Source organism: Nerophis lumbriciformis, linkage group LG22, assembly GCF_033978685.3.
Source record: "Nerophis lumbriciformis linkage group LG22, RoL_Nlum_v2.1, whole genome shotgun sequence".
Taxonomy (NCBI): Eukaryota; Metazoa; Chordata; class Actinopteri; order Syngnathiformes; family Syngnathidae; genus Nerophis; species Nerophis lumbriciformis.
In genome coordinates this window covers 35,256,506-35,275,689 of record NC_084569.2, presented here as the reverse complement: position 1 = coordinate 35,275,689, position 19,184 = coordinate 35,256,506, and the positions used below count along the sequence as shown (strand labels likewise).

Sequence of the window (19,184 nt, the reverse complement as noted above, 5' to 3'; positions counted from 1 at the left end):
ATCATTGTTAAATTATTATTATCATTTAATATTATCAGCATTTCTCATTTTATGTTTGCTGGTTATTGCTGTATATTATCAAAGATTGTTATTATTATTAATTATTATCATCAATATCCGGGGACGGCGTGGTGCATTTGAGAGACTGGCTGTTCCAGCAACCTGAGGGTTCCTGGTTCAATCCCCACCTTCTACCATCCTAGTCATGTCCGTTGTGTCCTTGAGCAAGACACTTCACCCTGATGGGTCCTGGTTAGCGCCTTGCATGGCAGCTCCCGCCAACAGTGTGTGAAAGTGTGTGTGAATGGGTGAATGTGGAAATAGTGTCAAAGCGCTTTGAGTTCCTTAAAAAAAGGTAGAAAAGCGCTATACAAGTATAAGCCATTTACCATTTATCCATCCATCCATCCATTTTCTACCGCTTGTCCCTATCATCAACATGTTTATTATTGTTGTAATTGTTTATTATTATTATTATTATTATTATTATTATTATATTATTGTTCAATTATTATTGTTATTATAATTTTATATTCTAAGCATTTCTTATATTACTTTTGATGGTTATTGTTATTTAATATATTGTATTTAAATGTTAAATTGTATTCTATTTGATTACATTTTATTTTATGCTATTCTATTTTATTTTGCTTCACTTTATTTTATTGTATATACTGTATCTAAATGTTACATTTTATTCTATTTCATTACATTTTATTTTACGCTATTCTATTTTATTTTATTCTATTGTATTTTACTTTATTTTATTTGTGTATACTGTATTTAAATGTTACATTTTATACTCATTTATTTTATTACATTGTATTATATTTTACGCTGTTCTATTCTTTTTTACGCTATTCTATTCTATTTTATTCTATTTTATTTTTCTTTACTTTATTTTATTTATATATTATAATTAAATGTTACATTGTATTCTATTTTATTTGTATACTATTTTACACTATTCTAATTTATTTTATTCTATTTTATTGTACTTTATTTTATTTTAAATACTGTGTTTAAATGTTACAATTTATTCTATTGTATTTCATTACATTTAATTTAATTTTACGCTATTCTATTCTGTTTAACTTTATTCTATTTTATTTATCTTTATTTTAATTGATATACTGTATTTAAATGTTACATTTTATTCAATTTTATTTTATTCAATTTTATTTTACGCTATTCTATTCTGTTTTACTTTATTCTATTTTATTTTACTTTATTTTATATATATTTAAACGTTACTTTTTATTCTATTTTATTGTATTCTATTTTATTTTATTTTACGCTATTCTATTCTATTTTACTTTATTCTATTTTATTTTCCTTTACTTTCTTTTATTTTGTATACTGTATTTAACTGGGCGCTGCTTACATGCAGGAAGAGGGCGGGAATAGAACTTTAAAGTTAGCGCCCTCTCACCGTAACCGTGGCAAATCATCACTTTAAGATCTTTGCACTACAATAGAAATGTCAGAAACATTAAATACAAAAAAAATCTATTTCAAATAATTCAAGTTCTGCTCCTTTTTTCAGGTTGATGAGAAGGCTTTTGACTTCAAACCTGGCTTCATGTCCTCTTTTTTGGACTTCCTGAAGACGGGCAAAAAACCATCATGCCTGGAACTGGGCGATGATGGCTGTGAACAGGAAGCCTGTTCCTGCCACAAAGGTGGGATTAGGCCCATAACACCGACTCCGCCACTGCCGACGACCCCACCACAGGGGGCGTTCAGCGAGGAGGGAGGAGGCGATGGGGCAGACCTCCCCCTCGGTAGCTGTCAGAGTCCTTGCAAGCCTCTGGATGAGGAGTTGAAAGGGAACTTGGAGGCGCTGCCCACCTTCTCCTCTGATGAGGAGGACTCAGTCAGCAAAAATCAGGACTTGCAGAAGAGCATCTCGTCCGCCATCTCTGCCCTCTATGACACCCCCCACTCTCTGGCTGCTGCCATGGCCTCGGCCATGGTCAAAGTACCATCTAACCTCTCTCCACCGACCCCACAGGAGCCTCCACTCAGCCCCTTGCCTCCTCTCGCCTGCTCTACCGCAATGTCCAACGGGGAGGAGGGGACGCTCGCTTACGATGAGTGTCACACCCCCGAGGACAACTTTGTCTTGTCACGGTGCGAAGTGGAAGGGGAAAGCGAGCCGACAGGAGAAAAGATTGAGGAGGAAGAGGTAGGAGGAGAGATGACTGCAGATGATGAAGGAATGAGGAGAGAGCCACAGGATCCGCAGCAGGAAGATGTGGTAGAGCAGGAGGTGAAGGAAGACGACATGCTGTCTAAAAGGGAGACCTTGGAGACTTCTAAGACTGAAGGTAAGACAAACATCAACTCAAGATGGAAACTATTACATTTGACGTCCATCCCGTAAAGCAGCAAAGTTTGTGACACAGAATTTTTCAGCACTGAATTTTATTCACTGAATTTTTATACACTACATTTTTTTGCACTGAATTTTTGTACACTACATTTTTTTTTACACTGAATTTTTATACAAAGAATTTCAAAACACTGATTTTTTATACACTGAATTTTTTTACACTGAATTTGTATACACTACATTTTTTACACTACATTTTTATACACTGATTTTTTTTACACTGAATTTTAAGACACTGGATTTTTGTACACTGATTTTTTTTTTTACACTGAAATTTCATACACTACATTTTTTACACTGAATTTTTATACACTACATTTTAAAACACTACATTTTTATACACTGATTTTTTTTACACTGAATTTTTATACACAGAATTTTAAAACACTGAATTTTTATACACAGAATTTTAAAACACTGAATTCTTATACATTGATTTTTTTTTACGCTGAAATTTTATACACTACATTTCTTACAGTGAATTTTAATACACATAATTTTAAAACACTGAATTTTTATACAATGATGTTGTTTTTTTTACACTACATTTTTAGACACAGATTTTTAAAACACTGAATTCTTATACACTGATTTTTTTAACGTTTAAATTTTATACACTACATTTCTTACAGTGAATTTTAATACACTGAATTTTAAAACACTGAATTCTTATACACTGATTTTTTTATACTGGATTTGTATGCACTTGATTTTTTTACACTGAACACTGAATTCTTGTACACTGATTTTTTTATACTAAATGTTTATACACTTCAATTTTTTACACTGATTTTTTATCCACAGAATGTTTATACACTTCAATTTTTTACACTGAATTTTTATACAGTAATTTTTTTTACACAGAATTTTAAAACACTGAATTTCTTTACACTGAATTTTTATACAATATATATTTTTACACTGAATTTTTATACACAGAATTTTAAAACACTGAACTTTTATACACTGATTTTTTTTACACTGAATTTTTATTCACTACATTTTTTTACACTCAATTTTTATACACAGAAGTTTAAAACATTGAACTTTTATACACCAATTTTTTTTCACACTGACATTTTACACACTGAATCTTTTTTCACAGATTTTTTTTCTCTGAATTGTCAGCATAATTTGATGTGAAAAAAATTCCGTTCACAAAATTCAAACGCGAAAAATTCAGTTACATAAATTCAGTGCCAAAAAAAAGCTTTTGTAATAAAGACACAAATTAACCTCCATAACCTTGCTTGCTGATGCTATGGTTGCATTGCAAGGGGTGGTCTTCTGAAGCTTCAGTAAAACGTGGTATTGTACCATTCTGTCTCTGGGGTCCTTTTTACTCAACATATATGTCATCCAAAATTACTTGGCACCAGTGTATTTTATTCCCTGAGAGGAAAATTGGTGGCTCGCAACAGTGGCCTACCTCCATCATGTCCTCTGAATCGAAGGAGTTACTTTACTGTCACGTGCACTTTAGTAGAAAGTCAAGCTGACTTCTTCTTTCCCCCTCCCTGTGGTCCAGGTCCTCCACCAAGTCCTGCTCTGGCTCCCGCACCTCTGTCCGCATCGCCGTCCGTTTCCTCTTCACCGCCCACCTTCTCTTCACCCTCGCCCCACCCTCCCGCGTGTCCTTCCGTGCCGTCCCCGCAGCCGATCCGGGAGGGAGAAGTGGCGGATCCACCTTATCCTCGCTCCGAGCAGCAGCACGTCGCCTACCAACCGGCTCCGACTGCCGTCACCTCGCCACCCCCCTCCACCTCTCCCCCGGCCATCCCCTCGCCACCCCTCTCCAACCTTCCCCAGATCCACTCCATACCCCCTCCATCCACCACACCGCCCCCGTCGTGCTCGGACCAGGACCAAGACCAGGACCAGGAACCTGAAGCTGGGCAGGCTTCCCCCTCCTCCCAGTCATCTGCTTCCTCTTCCCCACACCCTTCCCCTCCAACCCCGGAAGAGGCCCCGGCATCCCAGCGGCTTACCGCCTTGCACCTGGCGAAGAAACAAGCGGATGCGGCGATCGCTGGCGAGAGTGAGGCGGAGGACAGCGAGAGCGGCGGCGAGGGGATCTTCCGTGAACGGGACGAGTTCGTCATTCGAACGGAGGACATCGGTACACTTAAGGTGAGTCAGAGGAAGTAAGCATGGCGGCTAAATAACCTAGCATAAACCGCACACCCCGTTCATTTTGCCTCATCAGATGGCCTTGCAGACCGGACGGGAGCCTCCACCCATCTGGAGGGTCCAGAAAGCCTTGCTTCAGAAATTTAGCCCTGAGATCAAAGACGGTCAAAGGCAGTTCTGTGCGACCAGTAATGTGAGTTTGACTTTTTGTTTGCCTTCAATGCACTTCAACTCCTTTAGGTCGAGTGCCCGTCCACCGTGAATACATGCATACATGCATGTTCCTGTTTGCGGATGACTCGGCCCTGCTGGTATCCGGCAAGGACAAGTCACAGGTGGAAAAAATCCTCAGTGCTGAACTCTGTAGAACTTGCATCTGGCTCGCTGACAATAAGCTATCCATACTCTTAGGTAAAACGGAATCCATCCTATTTGGGTCCCGCATCAACCTTAAGAAAGTCAGTGACTTCACTCTAAAAGTGGGTGACGTTGTTGTCACCAGGAAAGATGAGGTCACCTACCTCGGTTCCATTCTAGAGGCTAATCTTTCCTGTGATAAAATGGCAACCAAGGTAATCAAAAAGATCAACCAACGAACAAGATTTCTCTACAGAATCTCCGCTCTGGTCAACAAAAGCACCATGAAGATTCTAGCGGGAACTCTCATTCAACCCTTTTTCGATTACGCATGCACCTCCTGGTACCCTAGCACCTCCAAAACCCTCAAATCTAGACTCCAAACATCCCAGAACAAGCTCGTCAGGTTACTTCTAGACCTCCACCCCAGATCCCACCTCACTCCTACCCACTTCTCCAAAGTGGGCTGGCTCAGGGTGGAGGACAGAGTAAAACAACTTGCACTGAGCCTAGTCTATAAAATCCGCTACACCTCCCTGGTACCGAAGTACATGTCAAACTACTTCCATAACGTAAATGACCGTCATAACCACAACACCAGGGGGAGCTCCACAAACCACGTCAAACCCAGATTCCGATCTAACAAAGGTCTTAACTCATTCTCCTTCTATGCCACATCAATATGTAATGCACTCCCAACAGGTGTAAAAGAAAGTGCATCTCTATCCTCGTTCAAAACTGCACTAAAAGAACACCTCCAGGCAACTTCAACCCTAGACTAACACCCTCCCCCCTCCACATCCCACGTCCCCGGATTGTAAATGATCAAATGTAAATAATCAAATGTATATACTTGTTCTTATGCTTTCTGAACCTACTATGTTCTCTGCTCGCTGTACATATCCTACCAAGTCAGACCTACACTGTTTCAATGTCCATTTCTCAGATGATGCAATTGTTGATGACTGAAGTGCTGATATCAACCAAACCTGCCCCCTCCCCTCCACATCCCACCCCCCGGATTGTAAATAATGTAAATAATTCAATGTATATACTCTGATGATTAACTTGTGTAATTACTGTATTATGCTGATAGTATATATTTGTACCATGAATTGATTTACGTGGACCCTGACTTAAACAAGTTGAAAAACTTATTCGGGTGTTACAATTTAGTGATCAATTGTACGGAATATGTACTGTACTGTACAATCTACTAATAAAAAGTTTCAATCAATGAATCAATCAAAAGCATGTCTTAAAATTTGCCTTAATCTAAAAGCCTTAGTGGCCACATGCGTGGACAGCACCTTTTAGCTCTTATTTCCAAAATTGTGTACACTACTGAATTGGGGTCTTATGGCCGCTTATGTGGACACTTATACTGCCATCTGGTGGTGTCAGAAGAGTATAACATACAATGGAATTTGGAGGAAAAAAAGTGTAAAAATAAGAATTAGCATGTCACTAAACATGAAGTACACGTTTGTTACTTATGGACTAAGTACATCATATAAAAAGATGATTCTTAGTTTTTATTCTAATTAGGGTCCAATAAGCCCAAATAGCAAAGAGGAATAAAAAAAAGCATGTAAACAAACAGCTTGGGCCTTAAGAGGTTTAAGGTTTGTTTAGATCTCAAACTGTGATACGCGGGCTTCATCTAGTGCAGGGATGTCGCACATTTTTCCAAGAAGGGCCACATTTTAACAAGTCAAAGTATGCGGGGGCCATTTTGATATTTGTTTATTTTGTGAAAAAAATAATAATTCTAAAAAAGACCATATATATTCAGTTTTTTAAAGACACAACTTAATGTCAGCTTTGTGTTATAAGTGACAAAGTTTACTATTATGAATTATTACACAGGTAAAAAACAACACAGTAAAAATAACAAAAAAGAGCAAAAAAAGTAATGTAATGAAAAAAAGCGGCCATTTTTCTATGCAAAGGAAAACTGTTCATTTTTGTCAGTACGCAGATTTTCTCGATGGTTGTGTTTTATGTATAAATCATTTCTTGAGCTAGTTCCCTCTTATTTGTGTTCTTTTATGTGTAGAGATTCCAGTCTTAAGGTCACAGAACATACTAAGAATGTTTGTTCATAGAGCTAACACAAATCTTGGAAAAAAAGCGTTGAGATATGCTGCTCCATGGTCATGGAATAATTTACAGAAGGATCTGAGGTTACCTGAACTCATCACTTTGGGAGAATTTCAGGCCATTTTAAAGGATCAAGAAACTGTTTCTAATGGGGATTGTACTTGTTTTGAAGTTGTTTTTACTGAAACATTTTATACATTGTTTTGACCTATCACATGTTTTTATGTTAACATATGTAAGTAATTTTTAATTGTGGTGTGTGACTGCTGCAGTTTTTGTTCTTGTATGTATTTCTGTAACTTTGTCTTGCTGCCCTTTTGGGCAGGTCACTCTTGGAAAAGAGATCTTAATCTCAATGAGTTTTTTACCAGGTTAAATAAAGGTTATTGATTGATTGATATTGATAAAAATACAAAGGAATTGTTTTTAAAAAAAACAAAATTTGAATGGTTTGTTTTCCATTTTTTTAAGTACCAATTCTGGCACGGTTTAAGCACCAGCAACATTTTAAAAGTACTGATAGTTCAAAGTACAGAGAGTACCGCATTGGTTAAAACGTCAACGATACACATCTTTACCCGCAATTCTTTCTGACAAATTGTGTACTGACTTTTTCATTTCTCTTTTCCTCAGTACCTGGGTTATTTTGGTGATGCCAAAATGCGATATCAGCGTTTGTATGTGAAGTTCCTGGAGAATGTCAACAAGAAAGACTATGTCAGAGTGTGTTCCAGAAAACCATGGCACAGGACTGGTCTGACCATGAGGTAAGTCAGGTGGTCGGATATTGAAAATGTTTATATGTAGATATTTAGATTTTAGGTCCGCTACGTTTATGTTGACAACCCGTATAAGTCCTGGGGCCTCATGTATTAAGCGTGCGTACGCACAAAAAAATATGGCGTGCGGCCTTTTTCACAGCACAGTTGAGATGCATCAAGAGTGAACTGAACGTGGAACTTCATGGCTCAAGTACGCACGTTTCTACATGCCGTGGGTACTTCACAGAGGTGGTCGTCGGGCTTTGCCAACATTGGATTTCAACAATGTAAAAGGTCAAAGCAAAGACACAAAATTATTATTAATATTTTAATTGTAATTGATATATCATTTTTTGCCACCTATTGCCGTCACAATGTGTTCTCGTGACTTCTTGCGACAGCTGCAGCAGTGGCCCGATTTTGTGTTACGGGGCTGCTACCGCAAGTAGCTCTCTTATGTTCTAATAATAAATTGAGTATTTTTTCTTTTTTTTTTTATGTCACGTGCGCCTGAAAGAGTGGCAGCACATCACAGTAGCTCCTTTGACTTCCTTAATTTTACTTTATTCTTGGTAGGGATGTCCGATAGTGGCTTTTTGCCGATATCCGATATTCCGATATTGTCCAACTCTTTAATTACCGATACCGATATCAACCGATATATACAGTTGTGGAATTAACACATTATTATGCCTAATTTGGACAACCAGGTATGGTGAAAATAAGGTACTTTTAAAAAATTTTTATAAAACAAATCATTTTCTTGAATAAAAAAGAAAGTAAAACAATATAAAAACCGTTACATAGACACTAATAATGAATGAAAATTAGTAAAATTAAGTGTTAAAGGTTAGTACTATTAGTGGACCAGCAGAACGCACAATCATGTGTGCTTACGGACTGTATCCCTTGCAGACTGTATTGATATATATTGATATATAATGTAGGAACCAGAATATTAATAACAGAAAGAAACAACCCTTTTGTGTGAATGAATGGTGGAGGGAGGTTTTTTGGGTTGGTGCACTAATTGTAAATATATCTTGTGTTTTTTATGTTGATTTAATAAAAATAATAATAATAATTAAAAAAACGATACTGATAATAAAAAAACACGATACCGGTAATTTCCGATTTATTACATTTTAACGCATTTATCGGCCGATAACATCTCTAATTCTTGGTGTTCTTCTCAACTTTTAATCACTTATCTTTTCTTTAAAAAAAAAAAAAAAAAAAAAAGAAGGAACAAATTCCCTGGTGAATCATTAGAGTTTGTCTTAGTCTAAGTCTATTCTTTTTGGTATGCTGGCATGTTTAAATTAAAAATATTTTAAACCAAATATTACATGATTTTCATGCAAAACTCTAATCTGGCTGTGAGCAGGCTAATGTATGAACACATTTTGCTGTAAATTACACATTTATCTTGGGGGTAATCAGAGTCACGCACATGGTTTCTCACCTTTTGTGAAGTTTTACCTGTCTTTTCAAAGGGGGTGAGCACTTCTTCATCTCAGAGCGTGGCATCTAAGGCGCATGGCTAACTTAGATAGAATTTGCTTATTTAAATGGGGGCGTGTACAGGGAATGGCTAGCTGCACGCCCACATGCAGGAAGTGAACCCAGAAAACACCAAAAGACAACCATAAACTAAACAAAGAAAAACCTAATGAAACAGGTCATAACAACATTATTAATGTAGTTTATTTATTTTAGCACAAAATAATTGTATGCGTATTTATTTGTCCTTAGGCAGCACGGTGGGTTAGTGCGTCTGCCTCACAATACAAAGGTCCTGAGTAGTCCTGAGTTCAATCCCGGGCTTGGGATCTTTCTGTGTGGAGTTTGCATGTTCTCCCCGTGACTGCGTGGGTTCCCTCCGGGTACTACGGCTTCCTTCCACCTCCAAAGACATGCACCTGGGGATAGGTTGATTGGCAACACTAAATTGGCCCTAGTGTGTGAATGTGAGTGTGAATGTTGTCTGTCTATCTGTGTTGGCCCTGCGATGAGGTGGCGACTTGTCCAGGGTGTACCCCGCCTTCCGCCCGATTGTAGCTGAGATAGGCTCCAGCGCCCCTCTCGACCCCGAAGGGAATAAGCAGTAGAAAATGGATGGATGGATACAATGCAGTTAATTATTTATTTTTTCTCAATCAGCCTGACCTAAGGCTAAGGTTTATGGGTTAAATAAATAATAGTCACATGGTTTCATAACATTTGACATATAATCATTGAATAAGATTAAAATCAAAAGTAAGACTATTAATATTTGAGTGGGCCACGGGGCCCCTCAGTAGTGGAACAGTTTGATCCAAAAGGTTAATAACCTCTTGTCCAAAATACTTCAAAGTGTCTTTTTGTTTTGTGATCCATGCAGCAAAATTACAAACAATGTTTTCCTTGTCCGGTAGTTTTCTTAAAAACATGGGCGCTGTCAAGAACTCTTGGCCCCAGGGAATAAAAAGTTTGAGTAACAGGAATTATTTTTTAGTATAGAATGCATGAAACGTGAGCGCTATTAGCATGTAGACACTAAGCACACTGCAGTGAGTCAACAAAACATGTTGACTCACTGCAGGTGAGGGGGGAAGTGCTCAGAAGCAGAGTATATGTAAAGACAATGTAAACAAAACAGGAAGTGGAACCAAAATAAGAGTGCAAGACAGGAAGTGAACCCAGAAAACACCAGAAAGACACCCATAAACTAAAAGAAAACAGGTCTTAACAACATTATTAATGTACAAACCCCGTTTCCATATGAGTTGGGAAATTGTGTTAGAAGTAAATATAAACGTAACACAATGATTTGCAAATCCTTTTCAACCCATATTCAATTGAATGCACTACAAAGACAAGATATTTGATGTTCAAACTCATAAACTTTTTTTTTTTGTTGCAAATAATAATTAACTTAGAATTTCATGGCTGCAACACGTGCCAAAGTAGTTGGGAAAGGGCATGTTCACCACTGTGTTACATGGCCTTTCCTTTTAACAACACTCAGTAAACGTTTGGGAACTGAGGAGACACATTTTTTAAGCTTCTCAGGTGGAATTCTTTCCCATTCTTGCTTGATGTACAGCTTAAGTTGTTCAACAGTCCGGGGGTCTCCGTTGTGCTATTTTAGGCTTCATAATACGCCACACATTTTCAATGGGAGACAGGTCTGGACTACAGGCAGGCCAGTCTAGTACCCGCACTCTTTTACTATGAAGCCACGTTGATGTAACACCTGGCTTGGCATTGTCTTGCTGAAATAAGCAGGGGCGTCCATGGTAACGTTGCTTGGATGGCAACATATGTTGCTCCAAAACCTGTATGTACCTTTCAGCATTAATGGCGCCTTCACAGATGTGTAAGTTACCCATGTCTTGAGCACTAATACACCCCCATACCATCACACATGCTGGCTTTTCAACTTTGCGCCTATAACAATCCGGATGGTTCTTTTCCTCTTTGGTCCGGAGGACACGACGTCCACAGTTTCCAAAAACAATTTGAAATGTGGACTCGTCAGACCACAGAACACTTTTCCACTTTGTGTCAGTCCATCTTAGATGAGCTCAGGCCCAGCAAAGCCGACGGCGTTTCTGGGTGTTGTTGATAAACAATTTTTGCCTTGCATAGGAGAGTTTTAACTTGCACTTACAGATGTAGCAACCAACTGTAGTTACTGACAGTGGGTTTCTGAAGTGTTCCTGAGCCCATGTGGTGATATCCTTTACACACTGATGTCGCTTGTTGATGCAGTACAGCCTGAGGGATCGAAGGTCACGGGCTTAGCTGCTTACGTGCAGTGATTTCTCCAGATTCTCTGAACCTTTTGATGATATTACGGACCGTAGATGGTGAAATCCCTGAATTCCTTGCAATAGCTGGTTGAGAAAGTTTTTTCTTAAACTGTTCAACAATTTGCTCACGCATTTGTTGACAAAGTGGTGACCCTCGCCCCATCCTTGTTTGTGAATGACTGTGCATTTCATGGAATCTACTTTTATACCCAATCATGGCACCCACCTGTTCCCAATTTGCCTGTTCACCTGTGGGATGTTCCAAATAAGTGTTTGATGAGCATTCCTCAACTTTATCAGTATTTATTGCCACCTTTTCCCAACTTCTTTGTCACGTGTTGCTGGCATCAAATTCTAAAGTTAATGATTATTTGCAAAAAAAAATAAAGTTTATGAGTTTGAACATCAAATAGGTTGTCTTTGTAGCATATTCAACTGAATATGGGTTGAAAATGATTTGCAAATCATTGTATTCCGTTTATATTTACATCTAACACAATTTCCCAACTCATATGGAAACGGGGTTTGTAGTTTATTTGTTTTAGCACAAAATAATTGTATGCATATGTATTTGTCCTTAGTTATTAATGAGTCCCTTCAATGCAATATTTTTGTCTCTTTTTTTTCACCCGTCAGGCGACAAGCGCTGCCAAAACCACTGCCTGCCACTCACAACCAAACTCCACCGCGAGTGGACAGAGACGAGAGGGACAAGGACAGACAGAAGGAGCAGAAAGAACGTGAAAAGGAGCAAGGAGAGAGGCTGCAAAGGGAGAAATTAGAACGAGAGCGGAAGGACAAAGTGGAGAAGGAGAAAAAAGAGGAGCAGGAGAGGGACAGAAAAGAAAAAGAGAATGGGGAAAAAGAGCAAAAGGAGAGACGGGAAAGGGAGCAGAAAGAGCGGGAGCGCAAAGAAAAGGACAAAACGTCACCTCTCAAAAGTCGGGAGGAGGAAAAAGATGGGGAGAAGGGAAAAAACGAGAAAGAACACAAAGAGCGAGAGAACAGGAACAGAGAACTGAGAGAAAGGGAGGAACAGGAGCGGGAAAGCAAGGAAAAGGAGAAACAGCAAAAAGAAGCGAGGGATGGAGATAAAGAGAAGGAGAGATGGTCTGAAAGAGGTGTCACAGAGAGGGGGAAACAAAAGGAGGTGAGAAGAGATCATGGAGAAAAGGAGGTCCTGGAGGACAAAGGAGGTGCTTTGCAGTGTGTGACGGAGGAAGAAAGAGCAGCTGAAAAGAAAATGTCCCGTCAGTCCAGGAGCAAAACGTCAAAGGACAAGACAGAAGCTCCTCCAAAGAAGAGGAAGAAGTGGATGAAGGAGGTGCCGTCTTCCTCCTCCGACTCGGACTCCTCCCTCCCCAGCGAAGCTGAAGGTCAGCATCACATTCCACTCATCAACACACTTCATAAACTCAGCATGTTCCTTTTTTTGTTGTTGGTTTTTTTTAGGGCCGACGCGGGTTGGAGCCAACAGTCGGGCCATGAGGGAGATGTTCAGGAGCTACGTGGAGATGTTGGTCAGCACGGCGCTCGACCCCGACATGATTCAAGCCCTGGAGGACACAGACGGTGAGAAGATGATTTTGTGACATCTGTCAACTCGTCAAAAAGGCTCATTGGCGAGGTCGTCCTGCTCACAACGTTGTGGAGTGACCGTCCTCAACGGCTTTGTATTTTATGGAATGTCGGAAATAAATAGCCAGGATGTCGCAAATGAGCTGAATGTAAAATTACCTTTCCTTTTGGAATGGAATAGAATGGACTTTATTGTCATTATATTTGTATAAAACGAGATTAAGGACTCCAACTTAAGGTGCGGTATTGGGAACAAATATGTGGTAAAAAAAGAGGTAATAAATAAAAAAATGAATAAAAAATAAATAAATAAATAAAATAAAAAACTAACCATACCATACCATACCAACTTTATTTATAAAGCCCTTTAAAGACAAGCACAGTTGAAAAACAAAGGGCTGTACACCACAAAGAAATGGAGGCAAAGGACAGACTGTCACGACTTGATCTTGGGAGTTTGCTTTTCCAGGATGCAACGGAAAGTTGGCACGGGCGAGACGGGAATTAAGGTACATGATTTATTATTATCAAAAAAAGGAATAAATGAAAGCGCGCACAGTGGCGGAGAATAAACTATGAAATTAAACAAAACTTGCAAACTATGGCTTGAATAAAGAAAACTTACTTGGCATGGACAAAAAAGGAGCAGCGTGAACATGGACATGAAACAATGGACAGAGCATAAATGTGGTGTGAGGTCGTCAGGACGAACAACAGAAAATGAATGAACTTAAATACTTATGGACATGATTAACAACAGGTGCGTGACTCAAAACAGGTGCGTGACATGACAGGTGAAACTAATGGGTAACTATGGTGACAAAACAAAACAAAAGTGCACAAAAAGTCCAAAAATAAAACCTGATCACACAGACATGACACAGACTAAAAAATAACATTTAAAACAAAAATAAAAATACACATTTAAAAAGCAAATATAAATTACCCTAAGAACAGTTTGTTAGATAAAAACAGTTTAAAAGTTAAAAACAGTTCAAAAAGTTAAAAGCTAAAAACAGTTCAAAGTCTCATGCTGGGTTAAAAGCCACGCCAATAAAATAAAAAACTAACAATTGAAATAAACAGACTATCCAATACAAATAATAAGCAATCCTGTACAATATACAAAACACTGTAGAAATACAAAATACTGTACAATATACAGAACAAGACAAGAGTACCGGAGTAATAAATAACAATCAGTATCGATTGAGTAAAAGAGTAATCTGGTCACAAAATTTGCAGGTATTTTTGTGAATGTAATAATGGGGTACTTTCTATTTTGTCCATCATTCGCTGTCATTATGTGAGACATGAATACATGTTTTTTCCCGTGCATACTAAATAGTGAAAAATGGCTTCCAATGCAGGTAATGTGGAGTCATCTATAACACCCTATAAAAAAAAAAAGCCCAACATCCAAAAACCGTGACCTGCATATACCTCCGCACCTCACATGGCGGAGGTAATGAGAAGAAATAACGTGTTTTTTTATTCAATTGTGTTGTTTTACTTTTGTTATACTTAAGACGAGTTGTACCTGCCGCCCATGAGGAAGATCGACAGCATGCTGAGCGAGCAAAAGAAGAAGCTGCTGAGGAGAGCCAACATGAGTGCTCCCCACCAGGTGAAGCATGGCATCAAACAATCAGCAGCAATGGAGGAAGTTGAGCTCAAGTTACAGCTTTTTTTATTCACGTGCGTGTGTCTATCTGTCGCTAGGAGGCGCTTCATATGTTCCCCAAAATGACTGCAGACCCGCTGGACTCCGGGACGGTTAAAGTGCGCCTCGGTGGTGAATGCTACAACCGCAAAACCCTAAACCACGGCAAGAGGAGCGTTCCCAAGCAACAAGTAAGCACAATTACACGTTATTGACATGGAGATTTGGACATAGTTGGGGTCAATTTATGAATAATAACACATTAATTACACATTATTAACATAAAACCATAAAACATTAATAATCTAAACTATAACAGTTAGACTAAAAACGGGGACAAGTTTGGGTAGATTTGGACATAATTGGGTTCAAGTTATGAATAACACATTAATTACACATTATTAACATAAAACCATAAAACTTTAATAACCTAAACTATAACAGTTAGACTAAAAACGGGGACAAGTTTGGGGAGATTTGGACATAGTTGGGGGTCTAGTTATGAATACTAACTCGTTAATTACACATTATTAACACAAAACCATAAAACGTTAATACCTTGAACTGTAACATATTAAAAATGGGGACAAGTTTGGGAAGATTTGGACATAGTTGGGGGGGTCTAGCTATGGATAATTACACGTTAATTACACATTAACACAAAACCATAATACGTTCAAAACTTAAACTAACAGACTAAAAACGGGGACATGTTTGGGGAGATTTGGACATAGTTGGGGATCCTAGTTATCAATAATAACTCGTTAATTACACTTTATTGACATCAAACCATAACATGTTAATAACTTCAAAACTATAACAGTTAGACTAAAGATTGTTGCAGCACAAACGAATAGGACATGTTTGGGGAGATTGGACATAGTTGGGGTGGGGGTCTAGTTATGAATAATAACACGTTAATTACACATTATTAACATAAAACATTAATAACTTAAACTGTAACAGTTAGACTAAAAATGGGGACAAGTTTGGGGAGATTTGGACATAGTTGGGGGGGTCTAGTTTTTGAATAATAACACGTTAATTACACATTAACATAAAACCATAAAACGCTAATAACTTAAACTAACAGACTAAAAACGGGGACAAGTTTGGGATCCTAGATATGAATAATAACACGTTAATTACAAATTTTTTACATCAAACCATAAAACGTTAATAACTTCAAAACTATAAAGTTAAAGTTAAAGTACCAATGATTGTCACACACACACTAGGTGTGGCGAGATTATTCTCTGCATTTGACCCATCACCCTTGATCACCCCCTGGGAGGTGAGGGGAGCAGTGGGCAGCAGCGGTGGCCGCGCCCGGGAATCATTTTGGTGATTTAACCCCCAATTCCAACCCTTGATGCTGAGTGCCAAGCAGGGAGGTAATGGGTCCCATTTTTTTATAGTCTTTGGTATGACTCAGCCGGGGATTGAACTCACAACCTACCGATCTCAGGGCGGACACTCTAACCACTAGGCCACTGAGATAATATGATAATAGTTAGACTAAAGATTTTTGCAGCACAAACGAATAGGACATGTTTGGGGATATTTGGACATAGTTGTGGGGTCTAGTTATGAATAATAACACGTTAATTACACATTATTAACATTAAAACTATAAAACATTAATAACTTAAACTATAACAAACTAAAAATGGGGACAAATTTGGGGAGATTTGGACATAGTTTGGGGGGGTCTAGGTATGAATAATAACTCCTTAATTACACATTATTAACATAAAACCATATAACTAACAGACTAAAAACAGGGACAAGTTTGGGGAGATTTGGATATAGTTGGGGATCCTAGTTATGAACAATAACACGTTAATTACACATAATTGACATTATTGACATCAAACCATAAAACGTTAATAACTTCAAAACTATAACACTTAGACTAAAAATGGGGACAAGTTTGGGGAGATTTTGACATAGTTGGGGTCAAGTTATTAATAGTAACTCGTTAATTACACATTATTAACATAAAACGTTAATACCTTGAACTGTAACAGACTAAAAATGGGGACAATTTTGGGGAGATTTGGACATAGTTGGGGGGGTCTAGTTATGAATAATAACACGTTAATTACACATTATTAACATAAAACCATAAAACGTTAATAACTTAAACTAACAGGCTAAAAAAGGGGACAAGTTTGGGTAGATTTGGACATAGTTGGGGATCCTAGTTATGAATAATAACTCGTTAATTACACATAATTGACATCAAACCATAAAACGTTAATAACTTAATAATAATAATAATGGATTCGATTTTATATCGCGCTTTTCTATTGTTAGATACTCAAAGCGCTCACAGAGAAGTGGGAACCTATTATTCATTCACACCTGGTGGTGGTAAGCTACATTAGTAGCCACAGCTGCCCTGGGGTAGACTGACGGAAGCGAGGCTGCCAGTTTGCGCCTACGGCCCCTCCGACCACCACCTATCATTCATTCATCATTCATTCACCAGTGTGAGCGGCACCGGGGGCAAGGGTGAAGTGTCCTGCCCAAGGACACAACGGCAGCGATTTGGATGTCAAGAGGCGGGGAGCGAACCTGCAACCCTCAGGTTTCTGGCACGGCCGCTCTACCCACTACGCCATGCCGCCCCTTCAAAACTATAACAGTTAGACTAAAGATTTTTGCAGCACAAACGAATGGGACATTTGGACATAGTTATGAATAATAACACGTTAATTACACATTATTTACATAAAACTATGAAACGTTAATAACTTAAACTGTAACAGTTAGACGAAATATGGGACAAGTTTGGGGAGATTTGGACATAGTTGGGGGTCTAGTTATAAATAATAACACGTTAATTACACATTATTAACATACAACTATAAAATGTTAATAACTTCAACTATAACAGTCTAAAAATGGGGACAAGTTTGGGGAGATTTGGACATAGTTGGGGATCCTCGTTATAATTATAACACGTTAATTACACATAATTGAAATCAAACCATAAAACGTTAATAACTTCAAAACTAACAGACTAAAGATTTTTGCAGCACAAACGAATAGGACATATTTGTGGAGATTTTAACAGACTTTATTTTGGGGGGCAGGGTGTCTAGTTATGATTAACAACACGTTAATTTCACGTTAATAACATAAAACCATTAAATGTTAATCATCTAAAAACTATAATAGTTACACCAAACATGTTTGCAGCACAAACAAACAGGACATGTTTGGGGACATTTGGAAAATGGTTGGAGGTTTGGTTATGAATAATCACACTTAAATACCCTAAAAAACATAAAACGGTAATAACTTCACAACCGTGACGTCACAAACAAACAAACAGAATTTTTTTTGCAATTCTAATGACGCGCTCTGGCAGCTCTTACATGATTGGTTCCATGCTAGTTTGCATGTCAAAGCAGAAGGTCAAAGGTTCATGCCCACTCTAGTCACTTTTTGGAAAGGTCTCAATTCAGCAAAGATCACAACTTACTTAACGTGTCCCGTGATTGATTGCTCACATTCTACTTACCCACGTTAATGATATTTACAATATTTGTTATAACTGCTAAAACTAATTCTTTGTGACATCCATTTCCAGGATCTGAAGATCTCTATTGAGACGTGCCGTATCTACAGTCTGTATCACTCCCTTCACCACTACAAGTATCACACCTTCCTCCATTGCAAGAAGGAGGTAAGGATGCAGCTTTGTGCGCTTTTTATATTCAAAGTAGCTGACCATGTTGGAAGAAGTTATCTTGTTAAATGTACTTCTGTGCAAACATTTACTTCCATTTGTGTGTACTGTATGTCACCGAGGATCACATCAATTGATAATATTAACAAAATACTTTAACCCTTGTGTAATGTTCATATTGTTGTTACTCAGCCAGCGTTTGTGGGTCTGTTGGACCCGTTGTATTTTGTGGCTTTTAATGCCTCACAATCAAACACTTTAATGTTAAAATACTGAACAGATGTTTACCTTATCCCAATAAACAAAAAATATCATAATATCACCCTTTTAAAGCTTTCGTAAATGCACAAATCTTTCAACGTGTGCCCAACATGTTTGTTAGTTGCTTTAGTAGAATCAAGGTTAATACTGCCATGCTTTTAATTTGAAGCCTACTTTGCACTGAACAGGAAGTCGCTCTGTGCATGTTCTAACGCTGTGTAACTAGACTGCTGTTATGTTGCTGTGTTTAGCAATAATGATCAAGTTAACAATATTACAACACATGTCGACTTAAACTTACCCATTTCTCATAGACACGACCGCTTTCGCTCTTAAATTGGGGTATGTCGGAAAAATCTGGGCATTTTTCAAAAATAAAAACAACATTGTTTCCTATATATTCGTGTGGTGCTCATGAACACATTGAAGCGCACATGGT

The 19,184-nt window shown here is 38.2% G+C and overlaps 1 protein-coding gene across 6 annotated transcripts in view; it reads left to right on the top strand.

Annotated features, from left to right (window-relative positions):
• prr12b (proline rich 12b) overlaps positions 1–19,184 on the top strand; it is an 82,175-nt gene that overhangs the window by 55,446 nt on the left and 7,545 nt on the right. For all 6 annotated transcript variants that reach the window (XM_061973791.1, XM_061973790.2, XM_061973789.1 and 3 more), the window contains 9 exons: positions 1,547–2,330; positions 3,924–4,525; positions 4,602–4,718; positions 7,619–7,752; positions 12,180–12,919; positions 12,996–13,115; positions 14,651–14,748; positions 14,844–14,975; positions 18,386–18,481. In XM_061973791.1, the coding sequence (XP_061829775.1) occupies positions 1,547–2,330; positions 3,924–4,525; positions 4,602–4,718; positions 7,619–7,752; positions 12,180–12,919; positions 12,996–13,115; positions 14,651–14,748; positions 14,844–14,975; positions 18,386–18,481 (2,823 nt within the window). The remainder of the gene's footprint in view (positions 1–1,546; positions 2,331–3,923; positions 4,526–4,601; positions 4,719–7,618; positions 7,753–12,179; positions 12,920–12,995; positions 13,116–14,650; positions 14,749–14,843; positions 14,976–18,385; positions 18,482–19,184) is intronic.